The 22,530-nt window shown below is 44.4% G+C and overlaps 1 protein-coding gene across 3 annotated transcripts in view; it reads left to right on the top strand.

The window, feature by feature from the left end:
* Positions 1-22,530, top strand: part of LOC140493827 (protein kinase C-binding protein NELL1-like) — a 980,593-nt gene that overhangs the window by 117,352 nt on the left and 840,711 nt on the right. For 2 of the 3 annotated variants that reach the window (XM_072592758.1, XM_072592757.1), the window contains exon 6: positions 787-860. In XM_072592758.1, coding sequence (XP_072448859.1) covers positions 787-860 — 74 coding nt within the window. The remainder of the gene's footprint in view (positions 1-786; positions 861-22,530) is intronic. The other variant, XM_072592756.1, reaches the window with a different exon arrangement.

The raw sequence follows: 22,530 nt of genomic DNA, 5'->3' as shown, positions 1-22,530 counted from the left end.
TTTTCCCTAGATTGGAGGATTTCAAGATAAGAGGTCACAGTCATGTTCTTTCTGAAAGGACAAAGATTTAAAAAAGACATGAGGGCCAATTGTTTTACACAGAAGTAGTTAGTGTGTGGAATGAACACCCAGAGCAAATGATGGGTGTGGGTATAGTTACAATGTTTAAAAGACATTTGGATAAGTACATGGACAAGAAATGTTTGGAGGGATATGGGCCAAGTGAAGGCAGGTGGGACTAGTTTAGCTTGGGATAATGATTGGCATGGACTGGTTGGACCGAAGCATCTGTTTCTGTGCTGTATGGCTCTATAATTAGTGACTCAATCATTAAGATTATTAACCTTTTCATTGTGCGTTTCACACGATGGCTATGTTCTGACTCTGTTATGAGGGAACACATCACAGTGAACTGTGAACACCCACCTCAAACTTGATTGAAATTTGGTTGGTGTCTGACATGTGTTCTTATGGATTAATAACGAAAACTGTAACAACAAGTCTTACAACAAATGTGCTGGCAATAGCTTCTGACTTGAGAATTAAACAAAGGTAGGTCGGAACCATTAATTACTGTTGTCCAACTTAACCAAACAGACTGCGGGTAACATTGCTCTCATACTGAGAACCTGAATGAATTCCTGGGAAAAATAAAATTGGCTGTTGAGAATTGTCTCAGCCATTTGTAAGTGACTCCAACCTCATGAATACTAATGTTCTCAATTTGAGTCATGCTGTGACTTATGCTCATTCTCTCCTATTTTGTTTGTGCTTTTTTATAAATAGGGCATTTTGCAAGATGTCAAAATCATCTTGATGCCTAACGGATATATAATACAGTGCCCAAACCTTAATCGCAGTAAGTACCAAGTATATTTCTACTGTAATAATATTTGTCAAATGCGCATATTATCAAGTGAACGAACATTGTGAAAATGTGAGTAAGGGCAGGAAAACAAATTTCAAGTTGGACATCAGAAGTTTTGTGTGTAAAAGAGTACATCTTTGAGTGGAAAATATATATTTTGAAAGATGTTAATTGCAATTGTTTTCTGACTGAGGTTATGAACTGTCTCATATTATGCAGAAATACCAACAGGTCGTGTTAAAGCACCACCTATGACCAAGATCATGTATCCTGAATTGCTATGTAATATTTTTGTTCTTGTGCTTCAGTTGGTAGCATTTTGATTTCCCAATCAGAATGCTTTAGATTCAATGGCCAACTATGGACTTGAGCTTTCCGCACTTTGCTGCAATAGTGATTGAGTGCTGCGTTGCAGAGTACACCTTTGTTCAAAAGTGAGGTCAAATCAAAAACCTGTTAGCCAGTTCACGTGGGCATTAAAGGTTCAGGCTGTGGGTGCCATCTATGAAAGGTCAATACTTTCTGACCAGTGTTTATCCCTCACCTAATGCTTCTGATAACAGATGAACTGGTTATTTTGTTCATGTGCTGTTTGTATGGATTTGGTTTGTTCAAGTTGGCTTTGTGACATGGGACATCCTGAGAGGGAGGAGTTTCTATTTGACAATGGAACTAGGCTATTCAGCCCATCAATCCTGCTCCATCATTTGAATCAATTGTGTCAGATCAAACACTACAGCCTTTTACCCACACTATCCCCATAATCATTTATACCATTCATGATCAAAATTCTATCAACTTTTCCTTCAAATGTACTCAAAGATTGAGCTTCCATAGCTCCCAGAGGTAGAAAATCCCCAAGATTCACAATAAAAGAATTCCCCTTCTCTCAATTCTAAATGGCATCCCTGTTATTTTGAAATTGAGTTTCCTGCTCCTTGACTCTCTGACCAGGGGAAGCATCCCACCTGCATCTACCTTCTCTATCCTTTAAATATTTCATAGGTTTCAATGATGTTACTTCCATTCTTTGAAATTCTAGAGAATACAGGCTTGGTTTGACCAATCTCTCTTCGTAGGATATTCCCTGCCATCCAGGAATAAGTCTGGTAAACCTTTGTTGCACTCCCTCTATGGCAATAACATCCTTCCCGTGATGTGGAGATCAAAACTGCAGACAAGACTCCATGTAGAGTCTCACTGACCTCCTTTATAATTGAACTAAGACTTCACTACTGCTGGACTCCAATCCTCATGTGATAAAGGCTAACATTCCATTAGCATTCCGAACAGTTTGCTGCACCAGGATGTTAGTCATCACTAACCTATTGAAAAGGATGCTCAGGTCCCTTTGTAATTCCACACTTTCCAATCTCTAAAGAAGTCATATTGGACACAAAATTCAAAGTTTGGTAGAAGATTTGTAGCTCGGGTGCTCGTTGTTGTGGTTCTGTTCGCCGAGATGGGAATTTGTCTTGCAAATGTTTCGTCCCCTGTCTAGGTGACATCCTCAGTGCTTGGGAGCCTCCTGTGAAGCGCTTCTGTGCTGTTTTCTCCGGTATTTATAGTGGCCTGTCTCTGCCGCTTCCGGTTGTCAGTTCGAGCTGTCCACTGCAGTGGCCGGTATATTGGGTCCAGGTCGATGTGTTTGTTGATAGAGTCTGTGGATGAGTGCCATGCCTCTAGGAATTCCCTGGCTGTTCTCTGTTTGGCTTGCCCTATAATGGACACAAAATGTTTCTCTCTCCAGAGATGCTGCCAAACCTGCTGAGTTTCTTGTGACTTTGTTGTGATCTCAGATCTGAAATAGATAGTATTTTAATCTATTAAAAATACCATGTCGATCTTTCCGCCAAAATGAATAAAGGAACACTTCGTCTTTCTCTTCTTCTATTCCAGAGGCTGTTTATTTAACACTCCAATTTACAAAAAAATAGTTATTTCATCCAGCTCCCTGAGCCATCTAATTGCCAGCTCTTGCAGTAATGTGTTACACAAAGAACCTCCAGTTTCATAGTATCCAAAGAAGCAGAAGTAAGCTATTCAGCCCATCACCAGTGAGAGAAACACTAGGATCAGACATATGAGATGAGCTAGAAAGATGTTGCAAGTATTTCTTGCATCTGTGTGATGTCTTTCACAGCCTCAGGATGACCTATAGCATTTACAGATATTTTATAACGTTGAAGACTTGAGACTGTGGTAATGAAGTAGATTAATCATTTTACAGTTTTATATTTTCGTGGACATAAAAAGTATTCCAACTGAAAGGAGTCAGAATTAAAAATAATTAAAGAGAATTTGTGAGTTGAACAGGATCGGAGAACTCAGGGATTATTTTCCTTCAGAAATAAGCCAATATATATAGAGAAAAAGGTTTTCCTTTTCACAGGAGGCTGCAGAGATTTTTTTTTAGCACCAGAATGAGTTTATGATACAAAAGGAAAGAAAACCAAAGCCAAATTACCTCAGTATAGATTAAAATACTGTCTATTTCAAATCTGAAATCTAAACAAAGTCAAAGAGATTCAGCAGGTTTGGCAACATCTCTGGAGAGAGAAACATTTTGTGTCCAATATGACTTCTTTAAAATGATCTTATAAAGAAATACCTTTAATCATCTCTGAAAACATGATATCAGCAAACTAAACAATGACTGACTGTGATGGGAATTTGACAGATTATACGGAAAAAGTACAGAATTATTAAATTAAGTCTCAAAAGAGAAATTGAACTGGATAGTCTTTACCTATCATTTCAGCCAATTATACGACAGTCTGTGAAGCAGATTTTTCTAGTTCTCATTGAAGTGACCGCAGAAGTAAAGCAGAGTAAAGATTTTCACAAATGGCGGACTTTTACTGCAGTCGGTTTAGTTTCCTTAAATCAAGGCCATTTTCACAATTTGTGCGAAGAATCTTAGAGTGGATTGCTGGAAATGAGCATAGTCTCAACCCTTGGTAGTGTCTACACTTTGGCTCTGTACCAAAAGTGTATCCAAGAGTGGTCCCGAAATGATGTGGAGGTGCCAGTGTTGGACTGGGGTTGACAAAGCCAGACTCTAGGCACATGACTCTAGGCTATAGTCCAACAGGTTTATTTGAAATCATAAGCTTTCACAGTTCTGCCCCTCCAGGTAACTTCACTGACAAAGGAGCAGCACTCTGAAACTTGTGATTTCAAATATGCCTGTTGGACTATAACCTGGTGTCATGTGACTTTTGAAATGATGTTATATCGTGTTGGCACATCAATGTTTAACTAACCCTATCTCTCTCACTCTCTGAGATCCATTTTAGCAGACCTGTGACAGATTTACACGTTGTTATGATTCCAACTGGTGTTCTTACTGGCCAGGTCAGAGCCCAGAATCGAACATTGCTGATCAATCATATTTATTGCTTATTAATCTGTTGGTCATGCACAAGGCTGCAATTTTTTAAGAAGCAGAACTGAGGTTTACTAACCGAAAAAACAAAAAAACAAAACCAAGCTGCATAAGTAGAGAGTACAGGATGAAAGGTCTTAAAATGTACAGCAAAACACAGGCAAATTCCTTTTCCAGACATCATCTGAAACAGACACTCGGATTTGGAAGAAATGTACCACATTATTAAGTTGCTAACTTCCAAGTTTAACCGAACCTTCCCAGTACACTCCTGTGAAGTCTTCCAATGTAAAATCACTCCGGACTGAAAAATTTAGACTTTGTCAGCTTTTAATAATCAACTGATTTCTGACCAACATTCATTTTTTGAAAGCTTTGCAGACTTTCATTCTGAGGCAACTATACTTTTCATGGACTGTTCCATAAATGTTTCTAGGAGAAAAGCTACGTTTGCAGACCCTGGTCAGGTCTCCCTTGACCTGCCCAAAAGCTTTCAATCCCTTTTTTTCTAATCTAAAATCAATTCAAGATTGTCTTGAATCAGAAGCAAGCTAATGGTCTTCAAAGTTTACTCCACCTGTCATAAATCACTGCAGTAAAATCAATTTTTTATTAACACTCTTGGGTGTCCCTGTTCTGTCTCATGTACTGGATCAGGTCATTATTCCAGAGGGATTGCTTGACCTAGTTTTTTTTGAACTTTTCAGGAAAGTGAGCAACTTCACATGCCACTTTTAAAAGCCAAACTCTAAAAATGGTACTTAAAAATATATACACAAGATACATTTAATCTTGAGGGGCAGCACAGTGGCTCAGTGGTCAGCGGTGCTGCCTCTCAGTACCAGGGACCTGCGTTTGATTCCACCCTTGGGTGACTGTCTGTCTGTGTGGAATTTGCACACACTCCCTGTCTCTGCATGGATTTCTGCTGGGTGCTCCAGTTTCCTCCCACAGTCCCAAAGATTTGCAGGTCAAGTGGATGGTAAATGCAGGGTTATGAGGATAGAGTACTCTTTGGAGAGTCAGTGTGGACTTGATGGGTCACATGGCCTGCTTCTGTACTATTAAGATTCTGTGAATTTTCATTAATTACACTGTCTGTTAATTGTACAATGTGGCCGTGTAGTAGTATTCATAGAATTCCTGCAGTGTGGAAGCAGGCCATTCAGTCCAACCATTCCACACTAACCCTCTGAAGAGCATCACACTTGGACCCATCCCTGTAACGCTGTATTTCCCAAAGCTAAGCCACCTGACTGGCACATCCCTGCACACTATTGCTAATCCACCTGCCTATATATCTTTGGATTGTGGGAGGAAATCTACGCAGACATAGCAAAAATGTGCAAACTCCACACAGACATCACCTGAGGGTGGGATTGAACCCAGGTCCTTTGCAGAGGGGCAGCAGTGTGAACCACTGTGCCACTGTGCTTCCCTAGCAGCAGCGTAATATCACTGGACTGGTGATCCCAAACCCAAGTTAATGTCCTGAGGACCAAGATTCAAATCAAAACATTGCAGATGGATAAATTTTAAATTCAATAAAAATCTGGAGTTATAAAAATCTATATGAATGGTGATTGTGTAATGAAAAATCCAACTGGTTCACTAATGTCGGAGCTTCGTGTCAAAAGGAAGAAGGAAGCTATATTCTATGTCCTTTAGGGAAGGAAATCTGCTGTTCTTACCTGGTCTGGCCTACATGTGACTCCTGCCCCACAGCATTGTGGTTAACCCTCAACTGAAGTTCGGAACAGGCAATAAATGATGCCAATGTAATAAGTAATGCCTTAATCCTGTGAATGAATAATTAAAACAAACAACTAGTTTGGATGAGACGGTGGCACAGAGTTGGGGAAAGTGGTTAATAAGATAAGTTTGTGGTGATAACACAGCTCAAGAGGCACTCAGCCTCACCTTCATAAAACTCAGTGGAACTAACACATAACATATTTTGTCTAAGAATCAGCCCTAAGTATTTTGTGCTAGTCTGTGATGATTATATCTGAGGAATGTGTGTTTTTTTACCCTCAGGATGATTGACCTAATTTAAATAATGCTTGCAGCAGGCTTTCCTGTAATTTTCTTTAAAATAAGAGGGATTATTTATTACCCCACACTTGCCCATAGTTAAAATTGTCCCACTTGAACAACTGGGACGGGAAAGTGAGGACTGTAGATGCTGGAGATCAGAACTGAAAATGTGTTGCTGGAAAAGCGCAGCAGGTCAGGCAGCATCCAAGGAACAGGAGAATCGACGTTTCGGGCATAAGCCCTTCTTCAAGAATGAGGAAAGTGTGTCCAGCAGGTTAAGATAAAAGGTAGGGAGGAGGGACTTGGGGGAGGGGCGTTGGAAATGCGATAGGTGGGAAGAGGTCAAGGTGACGGTGATAGGCCGGAGTGGGGTGGGGGCAGAGAGGTCAGGAAGAAGATTGCAGGTTAGGAAGGCAGTGCTGAGTTCGAGGGATTTGACTGAGACAAGGTGGGGGGAGGGGAAATAAGGAAACTGGAGAAATCTGAGTTCATCCCTTGTGGTTGGAGGGTTCCTAGGCGGAAGATGAGGCGCTCTTCTTCCAACCGTCGTGTTGCTATAGTCTGGCGATGGAGGAGTCCAAGGAGCTGCATGTCCTTGGTGGAGTGGGAGGGGGAGTTGAAGTGTTGGGCTATGGGGTGGTTGGGTTGGTTGGTCCGGGTGTCCCAGAGGTGTTCTCTGAAACGTTCCGCAAGTAGGCGGCCTGTCTCCCCAATATAGAGGAGGCCACATCGGGTGCAAAGATTGCAATAGATGATGTGTGTGGAGGTGCAGGTGAATTTGTGGCGGATATCGAAGTATTCCTTGGGGCCTTGGAGGGGAGTAAAGGGGGAGGTGTGGGCGCAAGTTTTGCATTTCTTGCGGTTGCAGGGGAAGGTGCCGGGAGTGGAGGTTGGGTTGGTGGGGGGTGTGGACCTGACGAGGGAGTCACGGAGGGAGTGGTCTTTTTGGAATGCTGATAGGGGAGGGAAGGGAAATATATCCCTGGTGGTGGGGTCAGTTTGGAGGTGGCGGAAATGACGGCGGATGATACGCTGTACATGGAGGTTGTTGGGATGGTAGGTGAGGACCAGTGGGGTTCTGTCCTGGTGGCGGTTGGAGGGCGGAGGAGCGGGAAGTGGAAGCGATGTGGTGGAGGGCATCATCGACTACGTCTGGGGGGAAATTGCGGTCCTTGAAGAAGGAGGCAATCTGGGTTGTACGGTTTTGGAACTGGTCCTCCTGGGAGCAGATGCGGCGGAGACAAAGGAATTGGGAATATGGGATGGAGTTTTTACAGGGGGCAGGGTGTGAGGAGGTGTAGTTTAGGCAGCTGTGGGAGTTGGTCAGTTTATTATAAATGTCCGTGTTGATTCGGTTGCCAGAGATAGAAATGGAAAGGTCGAGGAAGGGGAGGGAGGAGTCTGAGACGGTCCAGGTGAATTTGAGGTCGGGGTGGAAGGTGTTGGTAAAGTGGATGAACTGTTCAACCTCCTTGTGGAAGGCAGCACCGATACAGTCATCGATGTAGCGGAGGAAAAGGTGGGTGGTGGTGCCAGTGTAGCTGCGGAAGATGGACTGTTCCACATATCCTACGAAGAGGCAGGCATAGCTGGGGCCCATGCGGGTGCCCATGGCTACTCCTTTGATTTGGAGGAAGTGGGAGGATTGAAAAGAGAAGTTGTTCAGGGTGAGGACCAGTTCAGTCAGTCGAAGGAGGGTATCAGTGGAAGGGTACTGGTTGGTATGGCGGGAAAGGAAGAAGCAGAGGGCTTTGAGTCCTTTGTGATGGGGGATGGAGGTGTACAGGGACTGGATGTCCATGGTGAAGATAAGGCGTTGGGGACCGGAAATCATGGAGGAGGTGGAGGGCGTGGGTGGTGTCCCGAACGTAGGTGGGGAGTTCTTGGACTAAGGGGGACAGGACCGTGTCGAGGTATGCAGAGATGAGTTCGGTGGGGCAGGAATAGGCTGAGACAATGAGTCGGCCGGGGCAGTCAAGTTTGTGGATTTTGGGCAGGAGGTAGAAACGGGCGGTGCGGGGTTATGGGACTATGAGATTGGAGGCGGTGGATGGGAGATCCCCTGAGGTGATGAGGTTATGGATGGTCTGGGAGATGATGGTTTGGTGGTGGGAGGTGGCGTCATGGTCAAGGGGGCAGTAGGATATGTGGAACAATCCATCTTCCGCAGCTACACTGGCACCACCTTTTCCTCCGCTACATCGATGACTGTATCGCGCTGCCTCGTGCTTCCACGAGGAGATTGAACAGTTCATCCACTTTACCAACACCTTCCACCCCGACCTCAAATTCACCTGGACCGTCTCAGACTCCTCCCTCCCCTTCCTAGACCTTTCCATTTCTATCTCTGGCGACCGAATCAACACGGACATTTATTATAAACCGACCAACACCCACAGCTACCCAGACTACACCTCCTCCCACCCTGCCCCCTGTAAAAACGCCATCCCATATTCCCAATTCCTTCGTCTCCGCCGCACCTGCTCCCAGGAGGACCAGTTCCAAAACCGTACAACCCAGATGGCCTCCTTCTTCAAGGACCGCAATTTCCCCCCAGATGTGGTCGACAATGCCCTCCACCGCATTTCTTCCACTTCCCGCTCCTCCGCCCTTGAGCCCCGCCCCTCCAACCGCCACCAGGACAAAACCCCACTGGTCCTCACCTACCATCCCAACAACCTCCATGTACAGCGTATCATCCGCCGTCATTTCCGCCACCTCCAAACGGACCCCACCACCAGTGATATATTTCCCTTCCCTCCCCTATCAGCGTTCCAAAAAGACCACTCCCTCCGTGACTCCCTCGTCAGGTCCACACCCCCCACCAACCCAACCTCCACTCCCAGCACCTTCCCTGCAACCGCAAGAAATGCAAAACTTGCGCCCACACCTCCCCCCTTACTTCCCTCCAAGGCCCCAAGGGATACTTCCATATCCGCCACAAATTCACCTGCACCTCCACACACATCATCTATTGCAACCGCTGCACCCGATGTGACCTCCTCTATATTGGGGAGACAGGCCGCCTACTTGCGGAATGTTTCAGAGAACACCTCTGGGACACCCAGACCAACCAACCCAACCACCCGAGGCTCAACACTTCAACTCTCCCTCCCACTCCACCAAGGACATGCAGCTCCTTGGACTCCTCCATCGCCAGACTATAGCAACACGACGGTTGGAGGAAGAGCGCCTCATCTTCCGCCTAGGAACCCTCCAACCACTAGGGATGAACTCAGATTTCTCCAGTTTCCTTATTTCCCCTCCCCCCACTTTGTCTCAGTCAAATCCCTCAAACTCAGCACCGCCTTCCTAACCAGCAATCTTCTTCCTGACCTCTCCGCCCCAACCCCACTCTGGCCTATCACCGTCACCTTGACCTCTTCCCACCTATCGCATTTCCAACGCCCCTCCCCCAAGTCCCTCCTCCCTACCTTTTATCTTAACCTGCTGGACACACTTTCCTCATTCCTGAAGAAGGGCTTATGCCCGAAACGTCGATTCTCCTGTTCCTTGGATGCTGCCTGACCTGCTGCGCTTTTCCAGAAACACATTTTCACCACTTGATCAATTCCCACACATACTATTGCTTACACAAAGAATATACTCAGATGCGGAAAGGAAAATAAGAAGAGACTGCAACATTATCTAAGCCACTCTCTTTCACGGCACACCTACAGTTTCTTAGATGAATTGATAGTTGGCTGAAGTAAATAATTTTCAGCCGCAGCTGATTAAAGTAAATATGAAGCTTTTTAATAGCTAAATTACCTGAAGTTTGGTTCTCGGGTGAAATTCAAGTTAGGAAAAAACCAAAATATTGAACCACACAATTGAAGTTAGAATGTTGTGAGAGTAGCCCTTTTCCACATTCAAGCCTGCTGTTTGTTATCTCGGCTGCTTGGCTGACTTGCAACTGGTTTTGCCTACTCTTCTGAAGGACTTTGATTGAACTCAGAACTTGCTGTCTCCGCCAACAGCTTCTGTTGTTTTTTTAAAACAAGGCAGCCTGAGATTACAGCTTCCTCGACACGTGATCTTCACCAATCCAGTCATTTTTCCCAGTAAGGTAGATGATTCACTTGATTATGCCTCCTTTGTGATGGCATTCTTAACTTCAGTGTTTGAGACAACTAAGGTATATAAATGACCCATTCAATTTGAAATGACCCTTTTTCAAGATCTTTAATGAGAAAGCACAGTGCCAACATCATGCTGCATAGTTCTGAATGTTTCAATTCACAAAGGAAGACAATTGATTGTCAAACAGCCAACATTCCTGCTAAAATATAAAAATAAGTTTGAAGTTCAAATGTGTTATGACTTTCCAAATAAGATCTCTGAGGGAACGTGTTAAAAGCTTCATTCAAGAAGCAGGTTTCAGGTCACTCATGCAGTGCTTGCAAAATTGGATGTGCCTAACCACATTTTTTTTATTTCTGTCTATCTTCCCTACTCCAGTAATTGTCCAGCACTCAACCTACAGCACTGTAGTAATGGTGGTGATGTAGAGATATGTAGTCTGCTGATGCTGCTTAAACCTGAAACAGCTTTCACTCAAGCAAGCTCTCAGCCCTCAGCCTGAATGTGATGATTGATGTAGTTTCAATACTCCAGGCACAGTTGATGATTTTCCAATCACAGGAACATCATGGGGAAGACTCAATGGGCCAAAAGGTCTCTTCTGTTCTGGTGATTCTGTGGTTCTTGCACACTTCTATTAAGTCCACTCTCAATCTATGTTGGTTCTCAGGAAAATAACCCCAGCCTATCCAATATTCCCTCAATAGCTTAGACCCTCCTGCCCAGGCAGCTTCCTATAAGTTGCCTCTGCACCCTCTCTAGCGTTACTCACATTTACCCCATAATGTGGTGACCAGAACTGTACACCATTACTCGAGTTGTGACCTAAAGAAGTGTTTTTACTGCTCCTGCATAACCTCCCTGCTTTTGTGTTCTATGTCTCTGCTACTAAACACAATATCCTAAAGGTCCTCTGAACTACCCTCCCCACTCCCTTCATGGATTTGTGAATGTTCACACCAAGGTCCCTCTAATCTTCAGTACTTTCCAGGGTGTTAACAATGATGGTGGGATTGCTTGCCTCATTAGCCGCCTGCAAGGGCAACACCTCAGATATTTTCCAGTTGAAATCCATTTGCCACTGCTGTGCCCAGCTTACCATTTGTTGATATCCTCCTGCAATTGTTGTCCTCCTCACTATTTGCCACCCTACACCTTTTTGTCATCTGTGAATTCTTTGATCATCTCCACATGTTGTCCAAATCACTGAAGTATACCAGAAAGGGCAAAGTCCCCAACACCACTGGAGCCTCACTGGAAATATACTTCCAGTCACAGAAACATCCATCCATCATCACCTCCTACTTCCTGCCTGCTGACCAATTTTGGATCCAGTGAATCCCATGGGCTCTTCACCTTCTTGATCAGTCTGCCATGAAGGACCCACCCTTGCGAGAGTCTGTGTAGGCTACATCAAATGCATTGCCCTCATTAACACTCCTGGTTACCTCCTCAAAAAATGCAATAAAATTCATTCAACACAACCTTCCTTTAACAAATCTGTGCTGTCTATTCCTGGTTACTTGGTGATTTGGAGGTGCCATTGTTGGACTGGGGTGGATAAGGTTGAAAATCACATAACACCAGGTTATAGTCCAATAGGTTGATTTGGAAGCACTAGCTTTCGGAGCACCACTCCTTCATCAGGTGGTTGTAGACAATAAGACCATGATCACCGAATTTATAGCCAAAGGAGTCCAGTGTCATGGAGACGGACTCCTTAATTGGTGGCACTCCAAAATACTGTCCCTCAGAATTCTTTGTAATAACTTCCCCATGTGAGGCTAGATTGACCGGCCTGCCAATTCCTGGTCTCAACCTCCCTCCCTTTTTTTAAATAATGGGACAAAGAGTGCAGTCATACAGTCCTCTCTCACTTCACCTGTTGCCAGAGAAAGTTTGAAAATTGCTGCCTGGGTCCCTGGTATCTCCTGTCTTGCCTCCCGCAACAGCCTAGGCTATATCTTAACGGAGTATGTGGTTTGATCCACCTTTGAAGCATTTGAACCCCCGGTACCATCCTTTCTATGAGAGATTTATAGAATCCCTATAGCGTGGAAGTGGGCCATTCAAATTGACATCAACTCTCCAAAGAGCATTCCACACAGATCTAGCCTCCTTACCTTATCTCATGGCGAATCCACCTAGCCGGCATACCTGGGCAATTTAGCATGACCAATCCACCTAACCCACACTTCTTTGGAATGCAGGAGCTAACTGGAGCACCTGAAGGGAAACCCAAGCAGACACGGGTAGAATTTGCAAACTGCACACAAATAGTCAGCCGAGGCTGGAAGCAAACCTGCGAAAGACTGCACCACTGCTCTGCCCCTTTTTTCTCATATTTCACAATTCTCCATTTGAGAGGACAGTTAGGATTCCACCACATTGTTGTAGGCATGGAGTTACATGTACACCAGACCAGTTAAGGACAGTAGATTCCCTTCCCCAAAGGACAGTAGTGTGGTTCAGATAGGTTTTTATAACAATTGATGACAGTTATGGGTGGCATAGTGGCTCAGTGGTTAGCACTGCTGCCTCACAGCACTAGGGTCTCAGGTTCGATTCCAGCCTCAGGCTGTGTGGAGTTTGCACATTCTCCCCATGTCTTCGTGGGTTTCCTCCAGGTGCGCCGGTTTTCTCTCTCAGTCCAAAGATGTGCAGGTCAGGTGAATTGGCCATGCTAAATTGCCCATAGTGTTAGAAGCATTAGTCAGAGGGGAAATAGGTCTGGGTGGGTTACTCTGCGGAGGGTTGGTGTGGACTGGTTGGGCCGAAGGGCCTATTTCCACACTGTAGGAATCTAATCTAAACTTAATGCTTCATATTCCAAATGTATTGATTGAATTTACATTCTGTCTGTTACAGTATTAAGATCTGAACCCACATCCCAGCACGTGAGACATTATCTGTATGCCACTGTATTCCCTTTCTTCATTTGAATTTCATATTTACCAACTGAAGCCAATTTCAGATTGAATTATCAATTATTCCTTATTACCTATTCTTATTTATTCATCTTTGGTCCACTGGCAAATAACAAAGACACATGAGCTCTGCTGAGTGTCAATAGGAACAAATTCTACTGTGAGGTAGTTAAATATTTAACCTTGCATAATGGTTACAGTTTGTTTCTTCATTTTCACTGAGACATCAGTCTCTCTCTCTCTCAACTCTGAGACTGGACTGAAATTGAGCAAGGCTCTCATTTTCTTTCCAAATGTGCTTGGCATAAAGCAATTTTAAAATCGGCATCCCCCAAACTCAAGAGCTGTCAATAAAACATGGATTCAATTAAGGCTGACAGGATGCTTGTGTTTGAATTAAATACCTTGCTCTATCCCTGGATAACTGGCATAGATATAACATCTTCGAGGAGAAAGTGAGGACTGCAGATGCTGGAGATCAGAGCTGAAAATGTGTTGCTGGAAAAGCGCAGCAGGTCAGGCAGCATCCAAGGAGCAGGAGGAAGAATTGTTCGATGTCTCGCCACGTGTTGAACTCGTTAATCCGAGAGCGTAGGGGAATGAAGGTGAGGCCTCTGCTGAGGACTGATCTTTCATCCTCAGAGAGGGGTAGTTCTGGAGGGATGGTGAAAATACGGCAGGGCAACATAGATATAACATCTGCTGTGTATCAAAGTAAATTAGGCCATTTTCTGTGAGAGTCCATATTGTTCACTCTGAATCTCTACAGAACCAAAGTTAACTTCTCCTGAAGGAAAAGACTATCCTATCCATCGATTTTCTTCTTTGTGCTACCTCTTCAGAGTAATCCAGTAACTCCGAGTCCTCAATATTGCTGCAAGCTTTACACCTGTGTGACTGTGGATGTTTTTAAACACTAATGTGCATTTATGTAGTTCCTTCTAAAAGACGTAGGAGCAGAAATTAGGCCATTCAGCTCCTCGATGTGCTCTCCCACTCAATCATGGCTGATAGGTTTGTCAACTCCATTTTCCCGCTTTCTCGCTGTAACCTTTGATCTTCTTGGCAATCAAGAACTAATCTATCTCTGTTTTAAATATACTCCATGACCTGGCCTCCATGACCTGTGGCAATGAATCTGACAGATTCACCACTCTCTGGCTGAAGAAGTTTCTCCTTACCTCCATTCTAAAGGGTCTTCTGTTTACTCTAAGGCTGTGCCCTTGGGTCCTCACCTCTCCTAACAATGTAACATAATGATATAGTAAAATACCCTGAGGCAAATTACATGTGCATTCTCAAGCAAAATTTGATCTCAAGCCATATATTGGAATGAAGATTTGTAGACCAAAATCTTGCCCAGAGATCATTGGTCTTATTCAAATGAATCCAATTAACTTTACAAGTGGCCTTCTCTTCCCCAGGTGAATACTTTGTCCAGCACTTCGCTTTGCATACATATGAATCAGATCATAAATGTAAAGACTGGATTTAACTGGTTGGTCTCGAATGAAGTAAAGAGAGTCTCTTTGAGTGTCATCCTTAGCATGTAAACATTTCAATGAGAAGCAGGACTAGGTAATTTGGTCCTACAAGTCTGTTGCCAGTCAATAATAAGATCATAGCTGATCTGTGGGCAGTTCAAAAATAGGGGGCATATTTTTGACATGAGGGGCACCTTTTCTATGCAAAGTGGTTCGTGTGTGGAATGAACTTCCAGAGGAAGTGATGAATGCAGGTACATTTACAATGTTTAAAAGACTTTTGAATAAGTTTATGAATAAAAATGGTTTGGAGGGATATGGGCCAAACACAGGTAACTGGGATTAGTTTAATTTGGGAACGTTTTCAGCATGGATTGTCTGGACCGAAGGGTCTGTTTCTGTGCTGCATAACTCTATGACTCTATGTTTGTATTCCAAATTCACATTCCCACCTATCCCCTTCTGGCACGATTAACAGTATAGGTCAAAGCACGATAAAGTTTACATTTCTAGCTCATCACGAATGTAATAACTCATATTTTGTTCATTGAATTGTGGGTATGCCTTTAAGACTATAAGATATTAGGCCATTTGCCTCATCAATTATGGTTTGCCATCAGATCATGGCTGATATTTTTCTCACCCCATTTTTCTGCCTTTACCCTGTAACTTTTGATCCCCTTACCAATCAACAACTTATCTACCGCTGTCTTGAAATAATTCAATGACAGATTCACCATCCCTCTGGCAGAATAAATTCTTTCTCATTTCAGTTCTAAGGATCATCCCTTCACTCTGAGGCTGTGTCCTTGGGTCCTGGTCTATCCTGCTAGTGAAAGCATCTTCTCCACAGCCATGCTATCCAGGCCTCTCAGTATTCTGTAAGTTTAAATGAGAATGCCCCTCATGATTGTAATCTCCATCGATATTGACCCGGAGTCCTCAACTACTCCTCTTATGACAAGCCCTTCATTTTCGGGATCATTTTTGTCAATTTCCTCTGGATCTACTCCAAAGCCAGCAAATCTTTCCTTAGATGCAGGATCCTAAACTGCTCACTGTGTTCCAAATGCAATCTGACCACAGCGTTATATATCTCCAGTGGTAGGTATCTGTTCTTTTATTCTAGCCCTCTTGAAATGAATGCAAACACTGCATTTGCCTTCCTAACTGCCAACTGAACCTGCATGTTAACCTTCAGAGAATCCTGAATGAGGATTCCCATGTCTCTTTGTTCTTCAGATTTCTGAAGTCTTTCCCCAGTTAGAAATTAATCTATACCTCAATTGTTCTCATCAAAATACATAACCTCACACTTTCCCACACTGTGTTCCATCTGCCACATCTTTGCCCAATATCCCAAGTCCTCCTGCAGCCTCCCCAAACAAAAAAAAACTAAAAAAAAAACAAAAGAGAAGTACAGCACGGGAACAGGCCCTTCAACTCTCCAAGCCTGGGCTGATCATCAAGCCCTAAATAAACTAAAAAAAACAAACCTTCTGCCATTATTCAGACCGTGTCCCTCTATTCCCCCCCTGTTCATGTAACCATCCAGATGCCCCTTAAATGTTGCCAACGTGCCTGTTTCCATCACCTCTTCAGCAGTGCATTCCAGACTCCTATCACTCTCTGTGTGAAAACCTTCCCTCACACATCTCCCTTAAACATTCCCCCTCTCACTTTAACCCTATGCTCCCTTGTAATTGAAATTTCAACCCTCAGAAAAAAGCCTCTGACTATCCACCCTACCTATGCCTGCTTCTTCAACACTACCTGTCTTTCCACTGGCAACAATCTCCCCAATTGCTTCATCCAGATCATTAATGCATCATGTAAATAGTTGTGCTCCCAACACTGACCCCTGCAGAACTCAACTAGACAGCATCTATCATCCTGATAAAGAGCCCTTTTATCCTCACTTTCTGCCTTCTGCCAGTCAGTCAATCCTCTATCCATGCCAACACCTTACCCTGAACACCATGCATTTTTATCTTATTTAGCTGCCTCCTGTGTGACAACTTGCTAAAGGCCTTCTGGAAATCCAAATTGATCACATCCACTGGCACGTCTTTGTCTAACTGGTTCGTTACCTCCTCAAAGAGCTCCATCTAGGTCAGCATTTCTTGCCCATTTACCCAGGAGGAGTTGTGTCTGGGTTTAATCCTGTCACGTTTCATTCGTCTCATTTTCATTCGCCGGGAAGATGATTAGGTGAGGCACAGAGGGAATGGATATTTCCCATTTTTAGCTTTTAAATTGGCTGGTTACCGTTAGGTTCTTTGAAAGAGCAGGTAAAAGGGCAATGTATCTTCTATCAAACCCTCAGGAGGTACCTGCCAGACGATTCTGTGTCCAGGAATCTAATTAGGAGCAGCTTCAGTCTGAAGGTGCTGATAGCACATTGGTTTAATTTTGAGGTATTTTAATTTAAGTTGTGTTAGCCTTCAAATGAAGAATTTTTTGAAGTTCTTTTTTGTTCCTTTTTTATTGTTTTTGTTAAAACAGCTTGGATAGCGAAACCAGTTTTCAAAAGTGTGGCTTGATATATATGAGCTGTCTACTCCACTTAAGCTCAAACTACTGCCTTAAAGTAATGGAAGCAAAGTCTGACTTTACAGTCCTTGTATCATTTTGGGAAAAGCAAGAAGTGTGCCCTGAGATACCATGGAGGCAGAATGACACTCCAATTATGTCTTTATCTGTGTAGTCCGTTTCTGTTGCTATCATAGTGCTTATTTTTGATGGGTTGAGAAGAATGGGGGGGCGGGGGGGGGGGGGGGGGGGGGTGCAGGGCGGGGGCGGGGGGTTGTTTCACACAAAACTATGAAATTCTACATAAACATAGATAGGATGTTCCTGAAGACTGAAATCCAGAATCAGGGGTCAGAGTTTAAGCATTTTTGAGGGGAGGATGAGGAAAAATTTCTTCAACCAGAGAGTGGGGAACCTTTGGAATTCTCTGCCACAGAAAGCAGTTGAAACCAAAGCATTGAGTGTTTTCAGGAAAGAGTTAGGCATCGTTCATAGGACTAAAAGGATCAAAGGGTATGGAGGAATAAGTGGAACCAGGGGGCTGAGTTCTTCCATTTTTAAATTTCAAATTTCTTTTCTTTCCCACTGGATCTCTGAAAGAGCCTCAAGTCACGTTGCTCCCTCAATTAAATGCAGAAAACCCCTTTCCCCAGCCCAGCCCCAGATGATTAGTAATTATCTAACTCTCCATTGGATGAGGTTGATTGGCTACCCACCTTCAACATTGTGTCAGTGCTTCGCTTCATAAGTGTGCTGCCAGCTGTGAAGAGTTTTGGGAGGTGGTGGTTTTGGTAGGATTATTGTCAAACTCAGCTAATGTTCAAATTCCACCGCGGCAGATAATGGAATTTGGATTCGTTAAAAAAAAATCTAGAGTTAAGAATCTACTGATGACCATGAAGTCATTGTCAGGAAATAAAATCCATCTGGTTCACTAATGTCCATCAGGGAAGGAAATCTGCTAACCTTGCCTGGTCTGGCCCACGTGTGACTCCAGATCCACAGCAATGGGGTTGATTCTCAATGACTACACAGTCACAAAAGAGAAATGAAACTGGACAGACCAACTATATCAACCCAGGCACCGAAAAAGACAACAGCAGAAACAGCCATTTCAACCCTGCAAAGTCCTTCTTATCAAATTTGGGAGAGCTGTCTCACATAGTAGTCGAGGGTCAGCCTGACATAGTCGTACTCATGGAATAATACCTAAGAGTCAATGTCCCAGACACCACCATCACCATCCCTGGATATATAACTCTCCATGGAGGGAGTTGCCCTGGGAGTTCTCAAAATTGCATTGATACACCACGAGGTCTTGTGGCTTCAAGGTAAACATGGTCAAGGAAACCTCCTGCTAATTACCACATCTCATCTTCCCTCGGCTGAGGCATCAGTGCTCCTCCAAGACTTAGAGGAAGCATTGACGGTGACAAGGATGCAAAACATACTCTGGATGGGGGATTTCAAAGCCCACCACCAACACTGGCTCAGCAGCAGTAATCCAAATCAAGCTGTTTGGGTCCCAAAGGGCATAGCTGCTAGATTGGGTCTGCAGCAGGTGGTGAGGGAACCAACAAGAGGGAAAAACATACTTGAGCTCATCCTTACCAATTTGCAGGTTGTAGATGCAACTGTCCATGACAGTATCAGCAACAATGACCACCACTCAGTTCCTTATGGAGACAAAGTCCTACCTTCACATTGAGAACACAGCCCATCGTGTTGTGAGGCATTATCACTGAAAAAAGACAATGTTGTTTAGGAGAATACTGAGATACAGACTACTAGACTAAACAGGACTGAGCTTCACAAGGAGGAGGTATTAACAATTCTGGAAGTGTGAAAATAGATATGTCCCCTGGGCTAGATGGGGTTTATCCTTGGATTCTCTGGGAAGCCAGGGAGGAGATTGCAGAGCCTTTGGCTTTGATCTTTATGTCATCATTGTCTACAGGAATAGTGCCAGAAGACTGGAAGATAGCAAATGTGGTTCCCTTGTTCAAGATGGGGAGTAGAGACGAACCCTGAAAATTATAGACCTGTGAGCTTTACTTCAGTTGTGGGTTGGAGAAGATTATAAGTGGGCGGCACAGTGGCACAGTGGTTAGCACTGCTGCCTCACAGCGCTGGAGACCCGGGTTGAATTCCCACCTTGGGCGACTGTCTGTGTGGAGTTTGCACATTCTGCCCGTGTCTGCGAGGGTTTCCACCGGGTTCTCCGGTTTCCTCCCACAGTCCAAAAATGTGCATGTCAGGTGAATTGGCCATGTTAAATTGCCCGTAGTGTTAGGTGAAGGGGTAAATGTAGGGGAATGAGTCTGGGTGGGTTGTGCTTCGGCGGGTCGGTGTGGACTTGTTGGGCCTATTTCCACACTGTAAGTAATCTAATCTAATAAGGGATAGAATTTATAATCATATGGAGAGAAATAAATTGATTAGGGATAGCCAACATGGTTTTGTGAAGGGTAGGTCATGCCTCACAAACATGAGTGAGTTTTTGAGATGCTGACCAAACAAGTGGATGAGGATAAAGCAGTTGATGTGGTGTATATGGATTTTGGTAAGGCGTTTGATAAGTTTACCCATGGTAGGCTATTACTCAAAATGCGGAGGCATGGGATTGAGGGTGACTTAGCAGTTTGGGTCAGAAATTAGCTAGCTGAAAGAAGACAGAGGGTGGTGGTTGATGGGAAATGTTCATCCTGGAGTTCAGTTACCACTGCTGTTACCATTTTAATTGTGCATTTTAACAACCTGGATGAAGGCTTAGAAAGGTGGGTTATTAAAGTTGCAGATGACACTAAGGTCGGTGGAGTTGTGGATAGTGCAGAAGGATGTTGCAGGTTACAGAGGGACATAGATAAGCTGCCGAGCTGGGCTGAGAGGTGACAAATGGAGTTTAATGCGGAAAAGTATGAGGTGATTCACTTTAAAAAGAGCAACAGGAATACAGAGTATTGGGCTAATGGTAAGATTCTTGGTAATGTAGATGAGGAGAGAGATCTCAGTGTCCAAGTACATAGATCCCTGAAAGTTGCCACCCAGATTGACAGGATTGTTAAGAAGACATATGGTGTGTTAGCTCAGAGTCACGAGGTCATGCTGCAGCTGTACAAAACTCTGGTGTGACCACACTTGGATTATTGTGTACAGTTCTGGTCACTGCATTATAGGAAGGATATGGAAGCTTTGGAAAGGGTGCGGAGGAGATTTACTAGGATGTTGCCTGGTATGGAGGGACGGTCTTCTGAGGAAAGTCTGAGGGACTTGAGGTGGTTTTTGTTGGAGAGAAGGAGGTTAGGAGGTGATTTAATTGAGACATATAAGATAACCAGAGGGTTAGATAGGTTGCACAGTGAGAGTCTTTTCCCATGGATAGTGATGGTTCGCATGAGGGGGCATGGATTTAAATTGAGGGGTGATAGATATAGAACAGATATCAGAGGTAGTAGGGGTGTGGAATACACTGCCTGCAAAAGTAGTGGAATCGCCAACTTTAAGGGCATTTATATGTCATTGGATAGGCTTATGGATGAAAATTGAATAGTGTAAGTTAGATAGACTTCAGATTGGTTTCACATCAAGGGCTAAAGGGCCAGTACTGCGCTGCAATGTTCTATGTTCTATATCACTGTGCTAAATGGGACAGGCTTTAAACAGTTCTGGCAACTCAAAACTGGGCATTCATGAGGTGCTGTGGGCCATCAACAGGAGCAGTATTATACTCCAGCACAATCTGTAACCTCATACCCGGCATATCTCACACTCAACCATTATCATCAAGCCAGGGGATCAACCCTGGTTCAATGAAGAGTGCGGGAGGCTATGCCTGGAGCAGAACTAGGCTTACTTGAAGATGAGGTGTCAACCTGGTGAAGCCACCCAACAGGACTACTTACGTGCAAAACAGCATAAGCAGCAAGTAATAGGGAGTGCTCGGTGGTCCCTCAATCAGATCTCAGCTCTGCAGTCCTGCCACATCCAATTGGGAATGTTAGTGGACAGTTGAACAACTCACTGAAGGAGAAAACTCCACAAATATCCCCATCTTCAATGACAGAACAGCTGCTGTGACCTTCCCTCCATCATAGGGTCAGAAGTGGGGACGTTTGCCATGATTGTACAGTGTTCAGCACCATTCATGACTCCTCAGATACTGAAGCAGTCCATGTTCAAATGCAACAAGATCTTAGAGTCATAGAGATGTACAGCATGGAAACAGACCCTTCGGTCCAACCTGTCCATGCCGACCAGATATCCCAACCCAATCTAGTCCCACCTGCCAGCACCCGGCCCAAACCCTTCCTTTTAAATATACCCATCCAAATGCCTCTTAAATGTTGCAATTGTACCAGCCTCCACCACATCATCTGGCAGCTCATTCCATACACGTACCAACCTCTGTGTGAAAAAGCTGCCCCGTAGGTCTCTTTTATATCTTTCCCCTTTCACTCTAAACCTATGCCGTCTAGTTCTGGACTCCCCGACCCCAGTGAAAAGACTTTGTCTATTTATCCTATCCATGCCCCTCATAATTTTATAAACCTCTATAAGAGCTGAAAATGTGTTGCTGGAAAAGCGCAGCAGGTCAGGCAGCATCCAAGGAGCAGGAGAATCGACGTTTCGGGCATGAGCCCTTCTTCAGGAATGAGGAAAGTGTGCCAAGTAGGCTAAGATAAAAGGTAGGGAGGAGGGACTTGGGGGAGGGGCATTGGAAATGCAATACGTGAAGGAGGTTCAGCTGAGGGTGATAGGCCGGAGAGGGGTTGGGGGCGGAGAGGTCAGGAAGAAGATTGCAGGTTAGGCAGGTGGTGCTGAGTTCGAGGGTTGGGACTGAGACAAGGTGAGGGGAGGGAAAATGAGGAAGCTGGAGAAGTCTGAGTTCATCCCTTGTGGTTGGAGGGTTCCTAGGCAGAAGATGAGGCGCTCTTCCTCCAGGTGTTGTGTTGCTATGGTCTGGCGATGGAGGAGTCCAAGGACCTGCATGTCCTTGGTGGAGTGGGAGGGGGAGTTGAAGTGTTGGGTGGTTGGGTTGGTTGGTCCGGGTGTCCCAGAGGTGTTCTCTGAAACGTTCCGTACATAGATGGCTTGTCTCCCTAGGATCCTTCCTGAAGAAGGGCTTATGCCCGAAACATCGATTCTCCTTCTCCTTTGATGCTGCCTGACCTGCTGCGCTTTTCCAGCAACACATTTTTGGGCCGTATTCTG

Source organism: Chiloscyllium punctatum, chromosome 22 (genome assembly GCF_047496795.1).
Source record: "Chiloscyllium punctatum isolate Juve2018m chromosome 22, sChiPun1.3, whole genome shotgun sequence".
In the NCBI taxonomy this organism is placed as follows: Eukaryota; Metazoa; Chordata; class Chondrichthyes; order Orectolobiformes; family Hemiscylliidae; genus Chiloscyllium; species Chiloscyllium punctatum.
Note: the sequence above shows the minus strand (reverse complement) of the source record. Positions and strands in the feature narration are given on the sequence as shown.